Source organism: Equus caballus, chromosome 30 (genome assembly GCF_041296265.1).
Source record: "Equus caballus isolate H_3958 breed thoroughbred chromosome 30, TB-T2T, whole genome shotgun sequence".
Classification (NCBI taxonomy): domain Eukaryota; kingdom Metazoa; phylum Chordata; class Mammalia; order Perissodactyla; family Equidae; genus Equus; species Equus caballus.
In genome coordinates, this window is record NC_091713.1 from 13,219,941 (window position 1) to 13,242,718 (window position 22,778).

The window sequence follows — 22,778 nt, forward strand, 5'->3', positions numbered from 1 at the left end:
TTTATGGGTTGATGGCAGCAACACATGTGATAATTAAGCATTTCTATGCATGCAGGGCTTTGGTTAGCTCAGTAAAGGGTATACTCAGCAATTCTGTCCCCTGTCCTCCAGAACAACTTGCTTAACATGCATCAATGTGCATTATTAAATATAATAACACATCAAGTCAGAAATATACCCAACACTTGCAAGACATAACACAGATTTAGAGGTATTGGGGTGATTTTTTCAGATGACAACATTTAATCACAGAGAAGCTGAATAATTTGCCAAAGATTACTGTAAAAAATCGGAGCTGCAATACCAGCTTTTCAGTTTAATCCCTCACTTTCAAAAATATGGACATCTTCTTTAGTATCTATTCTAAGAAACAGAGTGATGATGGAAGAGTAATAGAAGACAACATTTTTTTTAAAAAGGTTACAGAAATTTGGTGCATAGTTTCTGTGAAAAAGAAATGTTAGATGGAAAAAATTTGGCTTTTCATTTTTCAAGGGTGCAGTTTTATATAGAAGAGACTTCACTGTGGTCTGTATAATTGTCCCTCGTTACCCGTCGATGGATTGGTTCCAGCCTCCCCACCCCCCATTTTAAATCCACGGATGCAGATGCTCAAGTTCCTTATATCAAATGGCGTAGCATTTTCATATAACTTACACGCTTCCTCCTGTACCGTTTAAATCATCTCTAGGTTACTTATAATACCTAATACCATGCAAATGCTATGTAAATAGTTGCTATACTGTGTTGTTTAGTGAATAATGACAAGAAAAAAAAAGTGTGTGTGTTCAGTACTGACACAACCATCCTAGGTCTTTCTATCTGTGGTTGGTTAACTGCAGACGTGGAGCGTGCGAAAGCAGAGGGCAGACTGTATTTAAGTGGCTGCAGGGGCCTCTGAAGGCTGCTAGAGGGTTAGATTGGTAACACTTTCTGGCTTCCCTTTCATAACTGTTGACATAGGCATTTTGGGGGGCTGCCCTAAGTATTTCTCCTTTTCACCTAGTTTACTTGACCTTTGCCTAATTTACTATGAGTTACAGATGGAAAAAAATTGGCCTTTTAAAATCACATAAAATTTTAATATTTTCTGAGTTTATAGTATTCTAGATTCATAATTATAACCTGGCGGAAGTGTGCCTACGGGGTACAAAGCAATCATATGACTAATGAAATTTCTTTGAGGTTATCTTTTCTTGGCTAGTCGAGGACCCTCTAGATCAATATGGTAGCCACTGGCCATTTGTAGCTACTGAGCATTCAAGATGTGGCTAGTCTGAATTGAATTGTGCTGTAAGTAAAATACACATTAGATTTCCAAGACTTAGTACATGAAAAAAGAATGTAAAATATCTCATTAGGAAGATTTTTTAGGTTAATTACATGTTGAAATGATAATATTTTGGATACATTGGGTTAAATAAAATATATTATTTAAATTAATTTCACCTGTTTCTTTTTTAATGTGGCTACTAGAAAATTGAAAATTATACATGTGGCTTACATTTGTGGCTCCCATTCATTATATTTCTATTGGACAGTGCGGATCTAGAAGGAAGGAAAATATAAAGCAAAAAACCCAACTCATTCAGTGCACTTGAGACTGCATCCAAGAAGGAAAGCTGAATATCTAATGATCCCAATGTTTTTTGTTAGGTTTGGATTTCAGTAAAGCTTCTTTAATTAAATCTGTTGTAAATCTGCTCCAGGGTCCCCCTTGGGAAGAGAATTGGATCTTTTTGTTTGCTTAAAAAAATTCTAAGAAAATCCTGAACTCATTTCAAAAGTGATTTATTTTTTAAATGCTTTCTAAAAAGCTTCCCATTTACTGAGATTGAAGCTATGATCAATATTGAGTTCTTAAGAGGCTCAAGAATTGTGAAAACTATCCAGAAATTTCTGAAAAGACCTTTCTGGTCTCACAGAGAGGCATCCAGAGGACTTTAGGGCCCTTAGAAGCTGCAGATCAGCCATATGCCTCTGTGTTCACACCTTCCCTCCAATAAGTGAAAACATTGGGAAAGATAAAATATTTATTCCTAAGTGTCTATAACTGAATTTATGGATAGAACTTGCTGGATATTATTGCCTGTGTAAACCCATGTAACTGTGCATGTAAAGCATGTTTTTATTAGTTCCTACATAAAATTTTTATGATAATGGCAAACAAAGGAGCAATTTAGTTTAGCTGAGTTTGTTCTTATTACTCCAGCTTCGAATAGATAAGCAACAGTGCAAATAACAGGAGTCAACAGGGAAGAGGGTTGGGTCTCCCAGGGCTGGGGCTCCTGGCTCATGACTAGGAAGGTTGAAACAGGGCCGCCTGTTGGGGAGCCCCAGAGGGCCTGGCCAGAACATGGTAGGGCGAGGCTGGTAGGGGCTGCCATTAGCTTTCAAGCCTGTTGTTGAGCAGTTATACTCCCAATTGTTAACTACAGAGTATTCAAATTTAGTTTCTGAAAAGGCCCGCATAACTACTATTGAAAGGACTCCCACATACTGTATTTCAACTGGAGACTTACAGAGAAAAAAGGTTCAAGTGGCTTATTGTGGGTCATCTCCCACTCTGGGATTTAAACAAAGCACCAACAGAACAAAGTTCCTTTAAACAGGGTGCCTTCATCTGAGTCCCTCCGGTCTGTGGTTTGGCAGGCAGACCGGAGAGAGAAGGAGCCCACGCCTCTCGTTCCCACTCCTGCCTTTTTATGTTTGACCCTGAGTCTAGCAAATGATCCCCATGGTGACCTGGATTGCAGGGAGGGGGGGTTTAGAATTTGAAGATAAAGCATCTTTCATAAATACTGACTTTTCCTTCCCAATGACTAGTTAAAAATTGATAGTAAGCCTGTAATCTAGAGTGAGCGTGACTCCTGAACCAAAATTCAGGAGATAGTATTTGACGCATATAAATCACCTTAGGGAGACAAAAGCATGAAATATTTTAAATTGAATGAGGCTGAAAAATGGAAGACATATGATTGTCATAGATATGTAACACTGAAGACTTTCTTAGCAATCAGCTGAGACAATGGATGAGCATGGTCCGTGTTAGGTTCACCCTAGGCTAAGGTCTGTCTGGGACATTAATGAAATTACAATTTAATGGTTAGAGGGTGCAGTGGTTTAGATTCTAGACATTGGAAGTGTTGACACATCAGAAAACTCATGCTTGAGAAGGGTTTTCCTCCAGGCGTCTGGTACATCTCTGCCTCACAGGAGATCCACACTGGAGTCATTCTAGATACTTTGAAGGTTCTTAAAGGTCCCTATGGAAGGAAGGAACTTCCATAAGTTTTGGGAACCTCACTTTTAGAATGTGTTCCTTTTAGGACCAATCTAATTAGAGGTTCTTTATTCCAAGTACTTCCTCAGTAGACGGGTTACTGATTCTCCAGTGTGTCTTTGTGTATTTCATAAATTGTTTCTTAGCATTCTTTCCCACAGAGGAGGCTTAGTCATTCTTTCTCAAAGACGCTGCTTGAGCCTCTCTTGGAAGAGCACTTCTGGGGTGTGTGTGAGTGTGGACGCACATGGGTGTGTGTTTGTTTACTTTGGCCTCATCTTAGGCTCTGGGGAAAAAAATCTACTAAATCTTAAGCTAACTATAAAATGCATACATTTTGCTTTGCTCTTGCCAATGTCTTACGAACCTGCTGGTTGGTAAGTCATGTAGAAATCCAAATAGCAGGGTTTTCAATACGCACTCCAAGAGAGTTACTCAGAGTAGTAAAGTTTACTCCAAAGGCAAGATTTCTTTCCTGCCTTCATGGAACCGACCCTCCAAAATGAATGTGTTGCTGTCCCTTCTAACAAGGGCTTACTATAAGTTCTATGTGTTCTCAGTTTGCACTCAATTGGAAATTGCAGTTTTTGGCTATCAGCTTCTTTCCAGGTGGCCTGGTTGATTCCACACTCTGGATCTGAGAAGCTGCGTCTGTTTGTATGATTGCCCAACGTGTGGAAGCCCTTCAGACTTCCAAGTTCCTGCCTATTAAGGATAGAACCATGGTTTGGGGGAGTTGAGAGATGACAGACAGACTTAGCTGAGATGGTCCTGTTGCTTTCTTTCAAGAGGTTGATTGAGAATAATTCACTTTGGGTGGAATTGCATGAGACTGATTTTTTAATGCAGTTTAGAGTCTTTTAACTCAGCATTGGATGAATAGCTTTTCAAGTTTGTATGAAAGACAAGAGTCCCAAAAGATTGGCTCTATTTTAAATAGCAGACTCCAGGGACTCAAGGTTTGTAACAAAAGGGCAGATATGGAAGAGATGAACTCCCGGGTCCAGCTCCGAGAATAAAGCATCCTGGCTGAGATCCCTGAGGTGTCGGGGTCTGCCAATCTTGCTGGCTCTGGTTTGTTAGCTGAGGAATCTAGTTAAATAGGCTCACAATAACTTAGTTGGTATTGACTTTGCTGGGCCTGACCCATATTATAAAGTTCCAACAAGTGGAAAGTATAGCCGAGCTTTGGGAAAAGCCATAGCATGTACAATAGAAGAGAAAACCAACATCTTAAATGAACACAGAAGAAATTTGAGCAGAACCATCAAGTGAAGAAATTAGGACACTGGATGGAATGTTACTGCCTCAACAGAAAAAAGGTAGAATATTTATTTAGTGAAGACATAATGAGATTACACAATTCTCTGGTGTCAACTCACACAGAAAATCTTTGTCTCTTTGCTAAGGGGGTGCAGAAAAAATGGTACGGACTTGAAGAAACCTGACAACGGCAAATTTAATTTTGGAATTTAGCTTTACAACTTGTGAGCCCCAGGATTTTTTTTTTTTTAGGCAGATTAGCCCAGAGCTAACATCCGCTGCCAATCCTCCTCTTTCTGCTGAGGAAGGCCAGCCCTGAGCTCACATCCATGCCCATCTTCCTCTACTTTATATGTGGGTCGCCTGCCACAGCATGGCTTGCCAAGCGGTGCCATGTCTGCACCGGGGATCTGAACCGGCGAACCCTGGGCCGCCGTAGCGGAACATACACACTTAACCGCTGCGCCACCGGGCTGCCCCCCCCAGGATTTTTAAATATCTGTAAATTTGAGAATTCAGGGTTGAGGAAGGATTTAAGGAATACTCAAAGATTACTAAGCTTCTAAAGCATTCTTAATGTTATTTTTACTAGCGAAATATACAATTAAAACATGCATGTGTAAATAAGTATATTTTCTTAATAATCAAAATCCTCTGAGTGAACTGATTTATTAGAAAGCCATCGAATGCAAAGCCTGTCATGGGTCTGGTGGTGGTATTAGGATCAGTCCTGATTAGGATTAAGGATCCAGAGATTCCCAGTAAGCAATCCTGCTGAGCTATTCTCTGGATTCTGGGCGTGTAGGAATGCGTGAGCATTTAAATTACCAGCTTTACAGAGTAAGTGATCCTAGACTGAGAAGAAAGAGACAGAGGAACAATCCTAGACTTCTTCACAGGGTTACTTTGGGTCAGCCCACAAGTGTTTGCCCACTCTTGTGCAGGGTTTCAATGAGAGGCTTGACAGCATTGGTTTTGAGTCTTAAGCCATTGTTATTTGAGGAGAAGGACGCTTGAGAGTGTTTTTGTTTAATATTCTTTATGGCAGATCTCTGATTTTGGAAGCTATGTTACAAAGAGGTTAATTGACGTTATTAATGTCCCACATCCGGCCATTTGGCTAGAACTGAGCCCCTGACTTATTGCTAACCACAGAGACTAACTCCTTCCCTCTGTGTATTTCAGGGATTTTCAAATATTTTAGAGTTCTGTTGTGCTGTTGTTGGAGTTTTGATAAGCATGAGGGAGTACTGCAGTTTACTGCTGTGCCGCGAACTAGATGTGTGGTTCTGGACAACTCATCTCACCAGTTCAGGCCACGTCTCTTCATGTTTACACGTGAAGGTTGCCCTAGATATACCTAAGGACTTTTCCAGCTCTGCTTTTAATTTTTTTTTTGAAAATTGGTTTTTGGATGGTGTAGCATTTGGCATTTCTGCAGCTGGTAAGTAGAATGTGTGAGGTCAGCTCAAAGCTGGAACCATGAAAGCCTGTGCATCGCTTTGGAGCAACCAGCTGGCTCTTAAACAAAATCTGATCCGTGTTCACCGTGGATGGTTTGAGACAGTGCTGGGCAATGTTTGTCGTTGTTGTTGTTGGCATTGATGTATTTGTATATTTTTGCCTAAAGGCATGTAAATGTTAAGTTGGGGACATACTTTAAAGATGAAACAGGAGTACTTCTAAATATCCTTGCTTTATATTTGATTATGACTTTAGGAACCACAAAGCACATTAGGCTGCCTTATCTTATTTCATCCCAGACACCGACTTATGAGTTCCCCCAGCCGGCGGAGTTGGGGCTGAGAGAGGGGAGATGACTTGCTAAAATGCCTCATGTTGTTACCAACCAAGCCAGGCCCCGAATGAGTTCTTAGCATTCAGTGCAACCTTTACCCAGGGCCTGAGGCATGACACACCCTTTGCTAGGCACTGGGATTACACTGGCAATTCCATTTGGCCCAGCCGGTCTCTGGTCTGGGCGTCTCTCCTTTGTGGCTATAGATTGGAGCTGACCAGGGTAAAGCAGGGTAAATCTTACAATCTAGAGCCAGCCCCACTGCTGCCAGCTTCCTTGAAGGACTCCAAACAAGGAAAAGCCCTACCCGGCTCATGTGAGCCCTGTATACCTGTGCTCATGCGGTTCCTGAGGTCGGGGCCCCAGCAGCTGCAGACCTCCCCTGCCTTGTGTGGGCTTTCCCTTCTACCTTCCCTGGCACCCTGAGGGGTGTGTGTGTGTGTGTGTGTGTGCACTTGCCTTTGTATGGTAAGTTCCCAATATTCTTTCTTCAGTTTTGCCCAGGATGCAAGGTTGCTTTTGCACTGAGCAAACTGGCCATTCTGCAGACGTAGGTGGGTCACAGCCAAGGACTGTCTACAGGTCCCTCTTGACTTTTTCTCCCAAGAGCTCAAGGAAAATATGAGGAAGTCAGATGCCTCCAAGGAATGCACATTTTAAATTCCAGGCCAGAATGCGCTGCTGGGTTTTCTTGAAAGTTTTCCACGCATTAGCCAAAACTTAGGTAGAGAACAATGACACACACCCTGGGAGGGTACTGCTTCTTAAAGATGCACAGTGATGTCTTCGACAGACAAAACCCAGCAGCTTACACAGGGGTGGAAAAGGCCATGATCTGTGTTAGAATTCAATGCTGCATCAGTTCCAGGTAATCTAATGTTCAGTCCCGTAATCTTATTGCGTTTACCCTTGGAAGCGTAGCTAATAAACAATGCCGTTCTGCAAAATTACATAAAGCAGGTATTCTGATAAAAACTCCAAGCCCTTTTCTTCAAAGGTTAGAGCTATTTTTTTTTTTTTCATGCAACAGGGAAAGAGAATGGCTCAATTTTGTGACATGATCTTTAAATTGCTCAGTTCGTACATTTTATCTTCTAGCGTCTCCGGATGCTGAGCGTAGCTGAGTCTCTTGTGTGGGTCCAGGAGGGGCAGGCTGGTGGGACTTCCCCCTCTGGGCTTGACTTCTCCTCTGCTGGAAGCCGTGTTCCTAGGATCACCTACTGAATATTCCAGAGAATTCCAGCTCCCCAGCTGCGGCTGTCACATGCTCACGTTCAAGCTGGCAGAGAGGAACAATTCCTGGTCTCCTCTCCCTTTTTTCATCTTTTCATGTAAATTTCTTTTTGTTTTTCTCTTTTCTCTTTCTTCCTCTTTCTCCTATTCCTCTCTTTTTCTTTGCTCTCTTTGTTCCTTGCTGGTCTTTCCCCTACTCCAATCATTTGTCTCACCACTATAATGAATGAAGTCTATGCTGAAATAGCTTATTTTTATCCAATAAAGCTTTATGTACCCTATTCATAATTTTTTTAATCAGGTGAAAATAATCTTTATCCTTCAAAAACAAACAAATTTCCAGCAATCCCAACCCAACTAAATTTTGTTTTTATTTGCATGTTATATTAATGTATTAATTGATGTATTTATTAGATATATTCCATAGCCAAACAGTATGCTATGCTGCTCATACTGAGGTGAGCAGGACCCAGTCCTCTCAGGGCTGCCATCTAGGTGGGGAGAGAGACCAGTGACAAGCAGTTACAAAACAAACAAATGCTCTGATTTTCTAAGGACAGGCTTGGGGGAACGCATGGCGGGGGCGGCCCTGATCGTTCACTGTGGGAAGGGAGCTCAGGGTGTGCTTTCTTGGGCACTGGCTCCTGGTTGAGTATTCGGGGGTGGGAAGCAATGGTAACCTTCCCCCAACAGAAGAGCAGCCCCGGGTGATTCAGCGTCTGAAGAAAGGGGTTGGTCCGCCCAGGTCTTGGGAGCTCACGTACAAGCAGCCTCGGGCCTACCCTGATGTCAGCGTTGGGTTGATTAGGGTGGTGATTTCCTCTTGACTCCTCTACTCAGTCTGAATTTGCTTAGTTGCAAATTGAAAATGGAATCAATTACATCAAGATTCAGATCATTTGATTTTACTTTCATTTGATCATAAAAACTGCAAACACTAGCTAGAACAAGGCTTTTGTGCATACTGAGAAATTATTCAAATGGTTCTTTGCTCTGTATCAAATCCTTTGCTGTTACCCCATTTTCTAAACAGGGCAGCCATAGCTGAAAAGCTGTAGATTCTCTGGGTGATGGGAATAGTGCAAGATAAAACTCAAGGATAGAAAGAAACCAAGCCCAGTGGCATTACCTGCCCCAGGGTGTTGCCATGCGGCTGACAGAGTTTAAGCTATTATTTGATGATAGTTGTGCCTTCTTCATAGGGTTGTTGCCAGCATTAAATATGGCAACACATATATAAAGCTCTCAGAACAGAACCTGGCTCGTGGTAAGTGCTCAAAAATGGCAATGAGTGTATTGATGTTTATGAGGATGCTTTATGCCGCCCCTCAGTTCTCTCAGGCTGGAGCTAATCTCATCGTGTCAACTGGACTCCTTGTATAATTATATGTCATTGAATATGTCACCAGAGCCACCCCACAAAACATAATTGAGGATTAAGTGTTAAAAGTATTGTGAGTGAACGTATTTACGTGCATCTCTATATAGAAGTACTACAGACTTTATCATTTGTTATAAGGTATACTTTAAAAGAATATTTGAGCTCTGCCTTAAGATACACATCTTGGAACTAAGAAATCTAAGAGAAGAATCCAAAAATAGAAATGCAACTGGCCCTTTGCTTCATCCTCTGCCTCAGTCTTTTCTAAAGCATGTGGGCGGCCCTGCCCCTTTACCTTCTAGCAACACAAAGAATAAAGGAAAACAGTCACCAGGTGCTGAGGGGCCAGATTGAAGCCCTGATAACGGGTATCGTGAAAGATGAGCAGCCTGTTCTATTTGCTCAGTCTCATCACACAAGACAGAACCCTGGATGAAGGTGAGGCTGTAAATCGAGGGTGAATGAAAGGCAGCTCTCCTAGGCCCTGTGGAGCACCAGTGTGTGGAATTTTCTTTTGCAAGAGGTCACTGAGTCAAATGCTGTGGATGGATAATTTTATGGCCACTAATAAAATTTATAGCCAAAGCAAGCTCAGATAATAAAGGTAATCAAACATCCAGCCCTGGGACATAAGCATCCCATCTTGGCCCCTTGGTGCTGACTGGGGGGCCGGGGCGGGGGCAGACCGCACAGGGAAGAGTTTATCTGTCTGACTCAAGGCCAGTGGCACCAGTGATTTGTGCCCATGTGAGCTGTAAGGACTGGCCAGGCCTGGGGGCAGCTTGCAATTAGGTGGGAACTGCCTGTGCCCTGGGGACAGCATGCCAAGAGCCCTAGGAAAGTAATTGTCATATTTAAATGCCTAAAAGTAAACAGCGTAAGAAAGGATCGGAACCCAGGCAGTTCTGGAACTCCACATTGTGGGAAGAAGGTTAACCGACTGTTGGGGTGTGACCCGGCAGGCAGGAGGGAAGATGAGGATGGTGTTTTACTTGGGCAAGCGGAAAGAGATCAGATGAGGTGTGATCGGAGATCTGAGTTCAGGTGGGGCTTTCCTCAGCCCCGTCTCCTGCCCGACTTTGCTGCTCTCCTTGTGTCCCTCCCCCCCGTTCCTCCCTCAGTTGGGGGTTCAGGCTGACCCCCATCTGCAGGTGGCCAGCATAGGCTGGGGGGTCTTGTCACTGAGACCAGTCTGCAAAACACGCCATCGGAGTCCCTGGAGACAGAAACGCCCCGTTCTCGGCCAGTTCTCTGACTCGGGCCCTGGCGTTGACAGTCCATATGACCACCCTCTCTAAAATGACAAGGCAGGGTCATGGCCACTGGGGCAAACTAGGGGGAATTAATTCTTTGGTATTGTTAGGGGTTTTGCTTTGTTCCTTTTTTTTTTTAATTGTAGGAAAATATAACCTGAAATTTACCACCTGATGTTTCTGGGCAGAGAATATTTCGTGCCTCAGGAGAGAACCCCACAGAGGGCAGGTGTCACCACCACTGCTCTACTCCAGGAGAAAGGCCTGCACATCAGGATTCCTAAGCCTTGAGCTGTTTATTCAAGTGATATCTAGAACATTCAGGAAATATCTAGAGTTCCTACTATGTGCCGGGCATTGCATCAAGAGCTCAGAACTTCCAGGGACCTCCATATAACTGCATTTGACCTTGGAGTTGTTGTCACAGGTTTGGAGCTGCATCTTAAAATGAGAGGAGCGCCGTCCTTAAGGCTTCGGTTTCTGTTCAAGTGCTGTGTTCTTAGTCCTCGCAGTGATGCGGTTCTTGAGCTGTCTCTTTAGTCAGCAGTCTCTTAGTGGTCTTTGTTCTGAGTTTTTTCTTTTCTAATTGTGGCAAAATACATGTAAAATAAGATTTATCATTTTAACCATTTTTAAGTGTGCGGTTCGGTGGCATTAACTGCATTCACATGTTGTGCAGCCATCGCCACCATCCCTCTCCAGATGTTTCTCATCTTCCCAAAATGAAGCTCTGCACCCCTGAAACAACTCTGCAATCCCCTCCCCCAGCCCCAGCACCCACCATCCTACACCATTCTGTCTCTATGAATTTGACTAGTCTAGGAGCCTCGTATAAGCAGAATCATACAGTATTTGTCCTTCTGTGTTGTGTGTGTGTGTTTTTTTAATAAAAACTCTTTTGATCAGGTAGGGGAAAATCATTTTATGGCCCTAGTTTTCAGTAGATTTTATTTTTGCAAAAAGAGCCCAGCCACAGTTAACTTGCTGCAGTGTCTACTGAGATTTCTGAACAAAAACTTGTCTAGCCACTGTCAGCTTTTCCCCGTCTCAATCCTGCTTAGAAAGGTGGTGCCTCCATGCACAGAATGCAGAGCTCGCCTTTGAAAAGCATCACTCCGGTTCTGGATAGCTCTGGTTTCTGGGTACAGAAGAGACCTGCAGGGTGAAATTAAAGTTGAAATGGAGTTGTTTGCCCGATCCCTTGAGGGCAGAAAGCACGGTGAGAAAAGAGCCAGTGGAACAACTTAGGATGAGGGCATCTGGTCCAGGCGATGCTGACATGCAGACACTGCAGAAGCAGGTTGTTCTGGCTTCCGAGACATCAGTGCTTCCCTCTGCGGTGGGGCGTTTCTTCTGTTTCCCTGGCTGCCAGGGTAAAATGAACATAACTCATACAACAAAGCATTGCGGTCCCCAGAAGGAGTGGCACCGAAGAAAGGCATGAGTCCTCCGCACTGCTCTGTCCTTGGGGTTACAAAGTGCAGCCGCTCCCTGGGGGAGCCTGTTCTGGGGGTCCCTCTGCCAGATGCTGTTATATAGTCAGCCCCAGAAGTGACTCGAAGTGGGGACTGACACAGATTCCTACAGCAAAGGCTAAGATTCATATACAAAGGGATGTACATTTTTCTCTCCCCCTCTTTCTCTGATATGAGCAAAAACCACCCAAGTTACTGTGGGCCTGTGTCACTGCATTGTGACGGCTGGAGGAGGACGCCTTTCTGGGCACCACCATCAGCTTTCTGTTTCCCAATGGCTGAAATGCAGCATCTGCATGATCAGCTAAACTTGGTTATGTTTGGTTTGGGGATGCATTTTTTGATCTTTTCCTTTCTAGGTTTGGTTTCCTAACTTATATTTTGCATAGGCTTTTTGAAAGTGTATTCTGGTGTCCTAATTCCCTAGGAGTACAACATAGCAGCATAGAAGCATCCTAAGACAATACCAAGAGTTAAACATTAGCTGTGCCTGATCTTTTTCAAGATAATTGTGAGTTAATTTGTGCTAACACGGATCAAAAATATTTATTGAGGACCCACTGTTTGCAAAGCCATAAAAACATTAAGTTACAGTGTAAGTAATAAATAACAATAAAAGAGACGTCTCCAAACAGTGAGATATTAATTGCCTAAGAGAAAATGCTATTAAATGTTGTTTTCTGGGATTTGGGGTCATAATGTCATTTAATGTAGTTAAAGACTGAGTAGGATGCATTTGCTGTCCGTGGATGTCTCGACGCAGGAAATGGATACTGTTGGTGTTCCTGCTGTCTCGGCAGAGTCAGGGCAGGTGGCTCCCCGGGTCAATAATGCCGCCTGAGATGAACCCCATGCTGACACACTGGAAGCTCTCAGTCGTTCCTGTCAGTGGAGAAGTTAAAGGTCAACGACTTACAGATTTCCATTTGTGATGTGGAAGCAACCTTGGTTTCTAAGAGCCAGACATCTTTTGTCTTGATTTTGTGGTGAAGATCCTAACCAAATTTAAGATTCACTATTTCTTTCGGGAAAAGTATAGCACTCCCTATACTAAGGCATCAATGCAAAAATTTAAATGTGGTTGAAAGACATGAATCTTGCCCAAGGTTACAATATAGAGAGCAGCTTTACGTATGAGTCTGAGAAAAGCAGCTCCCCGTGCACATGAATGATAGCTGAGATCCTCACGCACACTGGGGACCCTACATGTACCAGCACACACGTGTGTGAACACACACGTGCACCCTCTCCCTGCAGCCTGGTTCCCTTTACTGCCGCCCGTGTTTAATTTACCGCCGCCTGAATGATGTTGTGTGGTGTTTTCAAAGTAACAGATACTGTTACTTGAGTGAGACGGTCCCATGTAGCTGAGATGGAGAGCTCCAAGCAGGTTTTAATCAGGACTAAACCAAACAAAATCCTGTGGTGAAAATCTCGTCTCCCCAAAGTTTGTCATGAGGACCCCTAGGAAATTTTCAGCTGCTGCTTCTAGACTATTAGAATGGCACATACACATAAGCAAGATAATGAATCCTCTCCTCCAGAACTTTAAGTTTTTCAGATGTGTTAGATGGATAGTTTGAGATTTTTGAATCTGAGTTTTCTCAGGAAGAATTGTGTACCCTTCACAGGATCCTGTGAGAAAAAATTAACTCAGGACAGTGAAAAGCAGGGCTAAACCATAGTCCTTTTAAACTACGGCTCTTGGTTCAGAATTACACAGTGAAGCTGAAGTTTCCAGGGACTCCTGCCATCTTGGGCATTTTCTCTGATAGTGGCCTGCTGCCGACATGGGGCCGGCCGTGAGAGCAGCCTCGAGACAGGAAGTGGTCCTGAGGGGAGCGTTCATGGGAGGGGGTGGACCTGAGGGGTGGAGTGCAGAATGAAGACGGCTCAGAGTCAACAAATCGGGGTTCCAGCCGCGGCTCCTCCACTCGCTAGCTGCTTTCCCTTGGGCAAGTAGCCCAGTCTTTCTAACCATCAGTTTCCTCATGGGGAAAAGGGGTAAATTATCTGAGAATCCAGTGTCTGCAGGGACTGTCTGCAGGAATGCGGTGAGGGCTCTGTGGGAACCCACTACAGCCCGTCCACTAGCCTCATCTCAGGTGCTGCTCGCCTGGCCTGGGAACCAGAGGTGGGGGCTACTGAGAGGCTGGAGAAGGGGCTGGGGTCTCGTCTCCTCCCCTTTTGGATCAGCCAAGGCTTCAGGCAGATTTAACGTTCAGAACAGAGCCTAATAGCAGCAAAAGGCTGACCCAACGAGAGAGACTTGCTTTTGAAATGTGAGGGGCACACTTGCTTTTGAAGTGTGGCGGGGCCACCCACTGGTAGGAAAGGCCGCTGCCCTGAGATAAAATTCAGACCTCAAGGGAAGAATGAGTGCTACTGAGTGGGTGGTATGCCACCACGCGTTGGGGGCAACTAGAGAAGGTGGGGTGGGGGCAGGTGTTAGTTTCATCACAAGAACAATCATAGGACGAAAACCCTCAGATCCCTAAAGGAGTGTGGCGTCTGCCCCGGGTCACTCCTGAGACAGCTCTGACACAGGAAGGCTGAGGAAGGAGGAAATTCACAGCGAGGCCGAGGCGTGTGAGGCAGCGCCCTCTGTCATTCGTGTTGATGTGACCAAGGGCTGCAGCCGGTGGGTCCGGGTCTCTTTCCTTGAGAGGCTTGTTGGAAGTGACCCAGGTTTGGCACCACCTCCCCCTCCGGCCTCCACGCCCAGGGCCTGTGCTGCTCATCCCATGAAACTGAGCGGGTGAACACGGACACCCTCCTTCCTTCTAGTCCCCCGAGGGCCTCTTTGAGCTAAAGACTTGGCAAAACCCCATTCTGGAAGCTCCCCATTACCAAATCACAGAATAGTGTTTCTCTGCACACATACCCCCTTTATTTTGGAGAGGGAGAGAGAACATGTGTCTTTAGCTGACTACAAGTTTTTCTGTCTGGTTTTCTTTCAAATCTCTTGAGGTCAGTGACTAAGCAAAGTTTCCTTTCTAGAATCCCAAGTCTGGTGCTCAGGTTATTCAGTAAGCCTCAGTAAATGAGGAGAGATCGTGTAAGAAGGGGAAGAAAAGAATGAAGAATGGAGTCACTGGCCAATATTTCCATCTGAACTTCCCTACATCATGGCTGAATGGCCTTGGACAAGTCACCTGACTCCTCTGAGCCTGCGTTTGCTCATCTGTGAAATGGGCATAAGAGCCCCTCTGTCTATTGAACTTAGTGTTGATTGCTTCAGATGAGGCTGGTCTGAGGAAGAGGAGGTTTATTAACAGCAAAGAGTTAGACAGAGATGAAGGCATCCTTCATTCTGTTAACGATGATGTAATTATCATAGGTATAGATCTTTAGCCTTCTCTGCTTAATATATAACCAATTCAGTGACAAGCTATCACAGTTTCAGAGAGCCACAGAGAGCATTTGGATGGAAGCAGTGCTTTCATAGCCAAATTTCCTCCAGTAGGCAATTATTTTGTTTCCTGTACGGTGGAACAATTCAGTTGCGTCCTACGGTATTGTCTTATGGGTAGTTGGCAGGGTTGAGGAGAGTAAATTCTTGGTAACAAACGATGGTACCTTGGTAAGAAGAGGTCCATCCACACCCAGCATCCTGCAGGCTGCGCCCTGGGGTATGTATGAGAAATAATAGCTGATCTGACAAGGCGGCTCCCTCTCTCTCAGAATGGTCTAGGATGGCAACGATTCTACTTGTTCAATTAGAGCAGCTGTGGCGGCTTCTACTGAGAGCAAGCCTAGTTCCTCTGGTTTCCAGAATTAGAAAGATTTGCCTGAACAGACACAACAGATAGAAGTTGCTTTAGGTCAACTATCTTGTAGATTATCTTTGTACAGGATACTGACTGCCAGCGAGTTGTAGGCAACTTGCAAGGGAGAAAAGTAAATGTTGAAGATGCAGGGGACTGTAAGAAATGTTTGTGCGTATGCCTCCACAGTGCCAGCTCGTACTAAGTACCTGATACACGGTTGTGCGTACAAATAAGTGCACAAGTGAATTAGGGGTCTGAAAAAGAGGTAGCTCCTCATCCCTACACTAGCACACAGTGGAGCCAAAACACTACACTTTGGTGGTGATGGGGCGAGGGGAATACTTTAACCCCAATAGTCCAACAAAATGGAAATATGATGAGATTTTAAAAGATCTAAGTCTTCTTACATAAAGGACTTAAGAAAAGAAGATTTAGTTAGATAAATGTGAGCAGTAGAAAATAAGAAGAGCCCAGATTTATTCCACAAACATGTTTTGAACATCTCTGCATGCCGGGCATTGTGTTGATCTCTGGGGATACAATGGTAGTGCTAGACCTGCTGTCCTGGAGGTTTTGTGTAGTAAGAGATGATGACCTACTATTAGATGTATAATATGAACCAAAGTAAAGATACTGAAGGAGAAGCCTGCAGTTCTGCAAAAGCATCCAGCAGAGGCTGGAAGAAGGCTTTTCTGAGGAAGTGATTCTTGAGCTTGGATCTGAAGGAAAAGTAGAAGCATTCCTGATAGAGAGTGAAGGCGTGTGCAAAGGCCCTGTGGCAGGAGGAGCAGGAGGTGTGTTTGAGGGACTTGAGCAGGGCTAGAGCCCTGGAGTGCAGTGAGTGAGGCTGAAGTAAATTAGCAGTTGCTACAGCTATTTGTATATTATTTCTAAAAGTTTGTAATCCCTGAAGAGGCTGCTGGGTGTAAATACAAATGAGAACGTAAACTTTCAGGTGGTCAGAGCCTACAGGAGTGGGCATTTGGGGGGACGCCCTCTTCCCGTTGTGGAACAAGCAGAACAAAACCTAGAGAATGCTCAAAAGAAACGAATTCTCAAAAGAAGAGCAAGCTCAGCCAGGCTGTTAGGAAGGCGTGCGTGTGATGGAAGGCACAGCGTGAAGAGCAAGAACACAGACTGGCTCCGTCAGAATCATGACACTGGCTGTGCCCGGGAGAGGACTGGGAGGAGGACGTGCAATACAGGCAATTTCAATTTTATGTAATGTTTGGTTTCTTGTAAATAATATCTTCTAAAAGAAATAAAACATTAACATTTGTGGATTATGGTAGTAGATGCACCTATGTTTTTATTATTATTTGATTTTTTCCCCATTTGGTTATAATATTTTTTAATTAGGAGGAAGGGAGGGAAGAAGAAGGGGTAGCAGGAAGGAGGAGGGGCTGGCCCTGGCCGATGGGCTGATCGCTTCTCTCTCCTCAGTTTCCTTATTTAAGAAAAAGAGTTTAGAAGAGGATAATCTTTTATTTTTTATTTTTTGAGGAAGATTAGCCCTGAGCTAACTGCTGCCAATCCTCCTCTTTTTGCTGAGGAAGACTGGCCCTGAGCTAACATCCATCCCCATCTTCTTCTACTTTCTATGTGGGACGCCTACCACAGCATGGCTTGCCAAGTGGTGCCATGTCCACACCGAGATCCAAACTGGCGAACCCCAGGCTGCTGAGAAGCGGAACGTGCGCACTTAACCGCTGCCCCACTGGGCCGGCCCTGAAGAGGATAATTTTGATGATCCCTTCTGGCTCTTAAGACATTCTGGATTCAAATTCCTAAGAACAATTGAGGATCGAATAATTCTATGTGTAGGCTTGGGAATCAAGTGTCCCATGTCCAGTAATCCCCAATCGTTTAAAAGTAAGAGATCCAGTCTTGCTGGGCACAAGATGGCCAATAGCTCTCTTTTAAGGAGGCCAATGTATTGCCATTCATTTGCTAAGTGACATTTTTGAAAGCCCTGAGCCCACAGGATGCTCGTGTTCACCTGGGCCAGACTGGGGAACCTAGACCCATCAGAAACCTGTGCCTCTGTGTAAGGCATCTTGCCATTTGCCACATGTCTCAGGGGTTTCTCTGGGTTTGCAGGGCACCTGCAATGACAGTACATCCACGGTGAGGCAAAAGAATTGCATTCCCTTCCCTCCAAACTTTGCATTAGAAATACAGTAATGGAAGGGAAGCTACACAAACAGATCAGACGGTAGCCGCATTAGTGGACCTGCCTGTGTATAAGTTGTAACACATTGCACGACACACCTCCTGGTTTGCTGACTTTCTTCAGACGTCCTTCTGTACTAAAATCAGTGCGTGTCTTACATTGAGCTACTTGATGAAAGAAATGCTGCTATGAGTTTTGGGGTTTTGTTGTGGATGTGATCCAGGACGGCATCGTGTACCACGGGGCCTTCATAAATGCTATTTAGTGCTGACAGCAGTGTGCGTGGCCATACCCTCCGTCCTCAGTTGTTTGAGCAGCCCCCTCCAGCCTGCCTCATTCCTCTGGTTGAGGGGAGCCCACACCCCACAGGCAGCAGAGGAGGCCCAAGGAGAGGTGACCGGGACCTTTGCGTGGCCAGCAGCCCTGGCTGAGGGCAGGGAATGTCGTGCTCCAGGCCATTGGCTGCTTTTGCTGCCTCTTCTCCTGTTTCTCTTATGAGGGTGGGGTTTCCTTACCATGCGTTGAATGAATGAGAATAAGAAATTACGTGTTGGTGGAATTTCAGCTGAATAATACCAAGTCTTTGCAAGTAAGAGCATGAATTTAAGCAAAGTTTCAAGTAAGCCGGGCTCAGAGAAATGGCTGTTCTGCTAATAATGAAAAGTACAAATGTTTTGATGTTCAAAGGTTAGCAAATGGGGCTCTTTCACTGCAGAGCGGCCTGATCCGGTACAAAGTGGAAACTGTTCCTGATCTTTGCTTTACAGCACTGTGTTTTCTAGGCAATTACATATATTTCCCACTCAGCATTTAAGGGATCTGAGCTGGCTGGAGACTCCTTTTTTTTAAAAAAAAGTTTCCTTTTTTTTTTTAAATAGTTTTTCCTTTTTGCAAGGAAACTGAAGTTTTAAAGTAACAGGCTTTCAAAATAGCACACTCAGACTTGTCTGCAAATTATTGCATTTGTCACAGGATTAGCACTTTCCGAAAGTATATTTGTACGCGAGATTCTTCTTTTGCCCAGAAGTGCTGTTTTTCACATTGTGTTATGTGGATTTAGGCAAAATGGATCCAGCCCCATGCGCTGGAACTTCCATTATAAAGGCAATCTTTGCAAATAAAATGGGAGCCATTTATCTTAAAGAACCACTGGGAAAGTTAAGTCTGTTGAAATGACGTAAACCCTCAAAAAAAAGAAACCAAGCCGTTGGTAACTCATGGTGGCTGCATCTGCTTTGTGAGCGTCTCTAAGTCATCTGTGTGCTGACTGCCCACAGCAAACCACTACGACAGACAGTGTCGTGGTTAATTCCCTATGTTCTTCCTCAGAGGTTCCCTTTGCCTTCATGAAGTGATACCTTTGCCTTACTTGTCTACTTGAGAGCGTTCGGGACCATTCCTGGTAAGAAAGCAGCACCAGTTGATGTTACTGGTCTGGTCTTGGGCTGCAAACAGTGTGTATAATGACCCATGTTTTTCCTCGCCAAAGAGAGGGGAGACACAGACGTAATTGAAACTTACAATGTCAGGGGGTAATTTTATTCCATTATTTTTAATGAAAATGAGGAGGTCTCCTAGCTAAAATGCTGGAAAATAGCCTTAGAGAAGCCCTAAGCACCCACATGTACTGTGTACACGTAACATGTAACTGAACGCACGTGGGGGACGTGTTCCCTCTCAGCCTCCCTCCCTGTCTCCCCTCTCTGGCCCCCTCACCCCAAGAGCGAGATGCTGTCAGTGGTGATCAGGAAATGCAGGGAACCACAGGTAATGAGCTCAGTATCCATTTTCCTTGTCAGATCTCCCAGCTGATGATGGAGTCTGGCCGGGAAGGCCTGACAGAAGCAGCGCTGAATCGCTACAATGCAGACAAGCCTTCCGCCTGCGGCGTCCCCGCCTCCCAGGGCTCCTGTGCCGCCAGCGAGACTTCCACAGGCCCCTCGGTGGCTGCTTCCTTCTTCGCAAGGTAAGAGCGGGGTCCAGACCCACGGTCCTTTCAGGTGAGCCCATCTGGTCAGCCTCTCACGTGGACCAGCTTAGCGAAAACACTAGGAAGGGTTTAGGGCCATCCTTTGACTTTACTCTTTAAGACAGGGTTTCTTAAACTCCCACTGCTGACATCTTGGGCCAGATAACTCTTTGTTGTGGGGACTATCCTGAGCATTATGGTATGTTTAGCAGCATCCCTGGCCTCTACCCACTAGATCCCATGGCACCTTCCCCAGGTGTGACAACCAAAAACGTCTCCAGACATTGCCAAATGTCGCCTGAGAGGAGATCCGCTGCTCTAAGGATACGGGGCTCTAAAGCTGGTCCTCCATGGGGTGAGGACTTTTGTGGGCAGAGCCTATGGCTGGTATTTCCAGATTTATCTCTCCATTACCGAAAACGAGCTGCTTGAAAATTAACTATCGCAGAGATGGCAATTTGTTCCTTCCTGACAGACTAGCTGGATCATTAATAAATACTATTCAGCTAATCTTAGACACTTTAAAAATATGAGAAACAAAAAAGAAAGGTATTTCAGTAATGTTTTCTGTGTAATTTTAGCCACACGGCAGAGACAGGGCAGACACAAAGGACAGCTGGGCAGGAAGGCGCTTCACGGGTCGTCTCGTTTGCTCTCCTCATTTTGTGAACGAGGAAATTGAGGACCAGGCGAGTTCAGCTCTGAGTTAGTTCATAGCAAAGCCGGGAATAGAAACCAGATTCCTCTGCTTTTTGCTCTGTCACTCATTCTGTATTTGATACTTGGAAGTCAACCTTAGGAAATGTTTCTACGCAAGACTCACAGGCTCCGGAGTAAGCAGGCTGTGGAATCAGTAGCACCAGATACGATATCGGAAGACCCCCTTGGGTTCAGGTTCTGGGTCTGCCTCAGTCTCCCCTCTGTCAAGTGAGGATGACGCCCGGTCCTCAGGGCTGCTCTGAAGATTATGATAAGATGACTGGAAATGATAAGGCCTGTACAAATGTAATTCCATGTGGGCTTAGCTAGGATGTCAGCAAGAAGGAATATTGCATGGCCCTTCTTGTCATCCTCAGGAATGGTAACATCCAAAGCACAGATGTGGGGAAGGGGCTCTGATTAGGAAGGGAGCCAGTCAGAGGAGGAGCAGAGGGCTAATATTCTGGACTGAGACACAGCAAAGGCAGCACATGGGGCTTCTAGCAAGACTGGCCCTGATGTTCTGATTGTACCTTCGTGCCGTATGTATTGTCCTATGAACAACTGGTTCAATTTGGATATATGGGAAGTAACAGGAAATGTGGGTGTGCTGGCCACCCGACAGTGAGGGCTGTCACGTTAGCTCTGTCTGTACGTGAATTTCTGTGTTGCAAGCTCACTGGGAGGTCATGTGCATGCCGTTCAGGGAGGGGATAAAGAGATGAAACAGAACATGAGGAAATGCCACAGGCACGGAATATCCAGGACTCAGGTAGTTATTAGAGCGTGTCCAGAGGAGGGTGACCAAAGCATCGAGGAGCTAGGAAGCCATGACATGGCGGGTTTACTCTGGAGAAGAGAGCCCTTCTCTGCCCCTTGGGCCATCGTGTAGAAGAGGGATTTGGTTGGCTCTATAGAACACCCGAGTATGTGGGCAAAGGCTGAATAAAATCTACTGATGGAAGCTCAGAATGAAGGAGAACTTGCTCACAATCCAAACTGCTCGGGACAGAGTGAGGTCCCCGTCACAGAGGAGATCAAGCTCACACTGGAGGGCTGCCGGCCTCGATGCTGCAGAGAGCCTGCAGTGCTCAGAGGGCAGTCCTCAGTGCGCCTTCCTGACCTGACACACTTTGAATGTGAAAAGCCTTCCGTTCAGAGTCCATCCAGAGATTTTTACAGATCGAATGACTCACAAAAACCTCCAGAAGAAGGATTGGAAGCAGGAAGAAATAGGAGGTGAGGGCTCCTGATGGACCATGTTTAGGGAGAACAAGTGTTTCCTGCTGCAAGGAAACCAGCAGCGTTTCAGAGACAGGGAAGGCACAAGAGAGGCTGGGGAGGCCAAAGTGCTGGACAAACGGTGTGCTGGGGCCAGCTCTCCCATCCCTCAGAGGAGGAGTTGCTAATGAGCAAATGAACATCAGGGCAAGAAATGGCCAATGGCTGCAAAGATGGCCTTCGAGACTCTTGCTCATACAGCCAAGAGATAGGATGGAAACACTGAGGTGAACCCAAAATGGATGGGCCAATGATGTTGGTTGGGGGAGGCCCTGCACATGATGTTAGCGACAAACAGAGGCTGGAACTCATGAGTTCAGAACTGCAAGGGCTTGTGGTGCGAGCTTTCCAACAGCTGGAAGGATCCAAAGGGCAGCCTAAGTCCTTCTTGTGACCCTCTTGGTGGTGAATGCTGATAGCACTTGGAGCTTAAGGGTTGAAGGCATTAAAAGTACATGGTTTGTGTTTAAAGGGTTTACAGTGTACAGTGTGGGGAAAAGTACCACGTGAAAACGAATGATTCTTTATATCTACATCTGTATCTATATCTATCTATCTATCTATCTATCCCCCCCACTCCCATTACTCTGTTTGCCCCGTTGCTCTTGTCAATAGTGCTTGGGCTTCCACACCTCCCAAAGAGGGGGGCAGCGTATTAACCCCCTCCCTGTCACAGATGGGAAGCTAAAGCAGAAGACTGAGGGACTTTCTCAAGGTCCACAACGGTAAGAGACAGAACCAGGGATGTATCTCACCTCTTTGGATCCCCAAAGTCCACGTGATAAGTGAAAACCAGCCCAGCTTATGTTGTCAGACAGTAACTGAGTTCAAGGTCCAGGGGTTTTCCATTTCAGCTGAAGCACAGCTATGGAAGGTTAGGGGACAGCGGCTTTTGATAGGGGTGAAATCCGGACCCGTGGCTGGTCCTAAAACTGGAAATGCTTTAGTGGTTATGGTTTTATATCGAAAACAGGAGTGTGTTTGCACATAGCGATTTGGGGGCAGAGTCAAGCTCCTACGCCTCAAATCTGTGCTCACTTCTTTTCTCCTTTTTCTGCTTGACTGTGCGATGGAAACGCCACACTCCGAGTCTGCAGGACTGGAACCCCCTGCAGCTCCGAGTGAGGACACAAGGGTGCCTGCTCTCAGGAAGCTGTGCTGGGCATCAATTCATTTCACATGGGAGGGGCGCCACTTGCC

General features: G+C 45.2%; 1 protein-coding gene across 2 annotated transcripts in view; it reads left to right on the forward strand.

The window, feature by feature from the left end:
* Nucleotides 1–22,778, forward strand: part of KIF26B (kinesin family member 26B) — a 441,074-nt gene that overhangs the window by 185,331 nt on the left and 232,965 nt on the right. For both annotated transcript variants that reach the window (XM_023632451.2, XM_023632452.2), the window contains one exon: nucleotides 19,429–19,595. In XM_023632451.2, coding sequence (XP_023488219.1) covers nucleotides 19,429–19,595 — 167 coding nt within the window. The remainder of the gene's footprint in view (nucleotides 1–19,428; nucleotides 19,596–22,778) is intronic.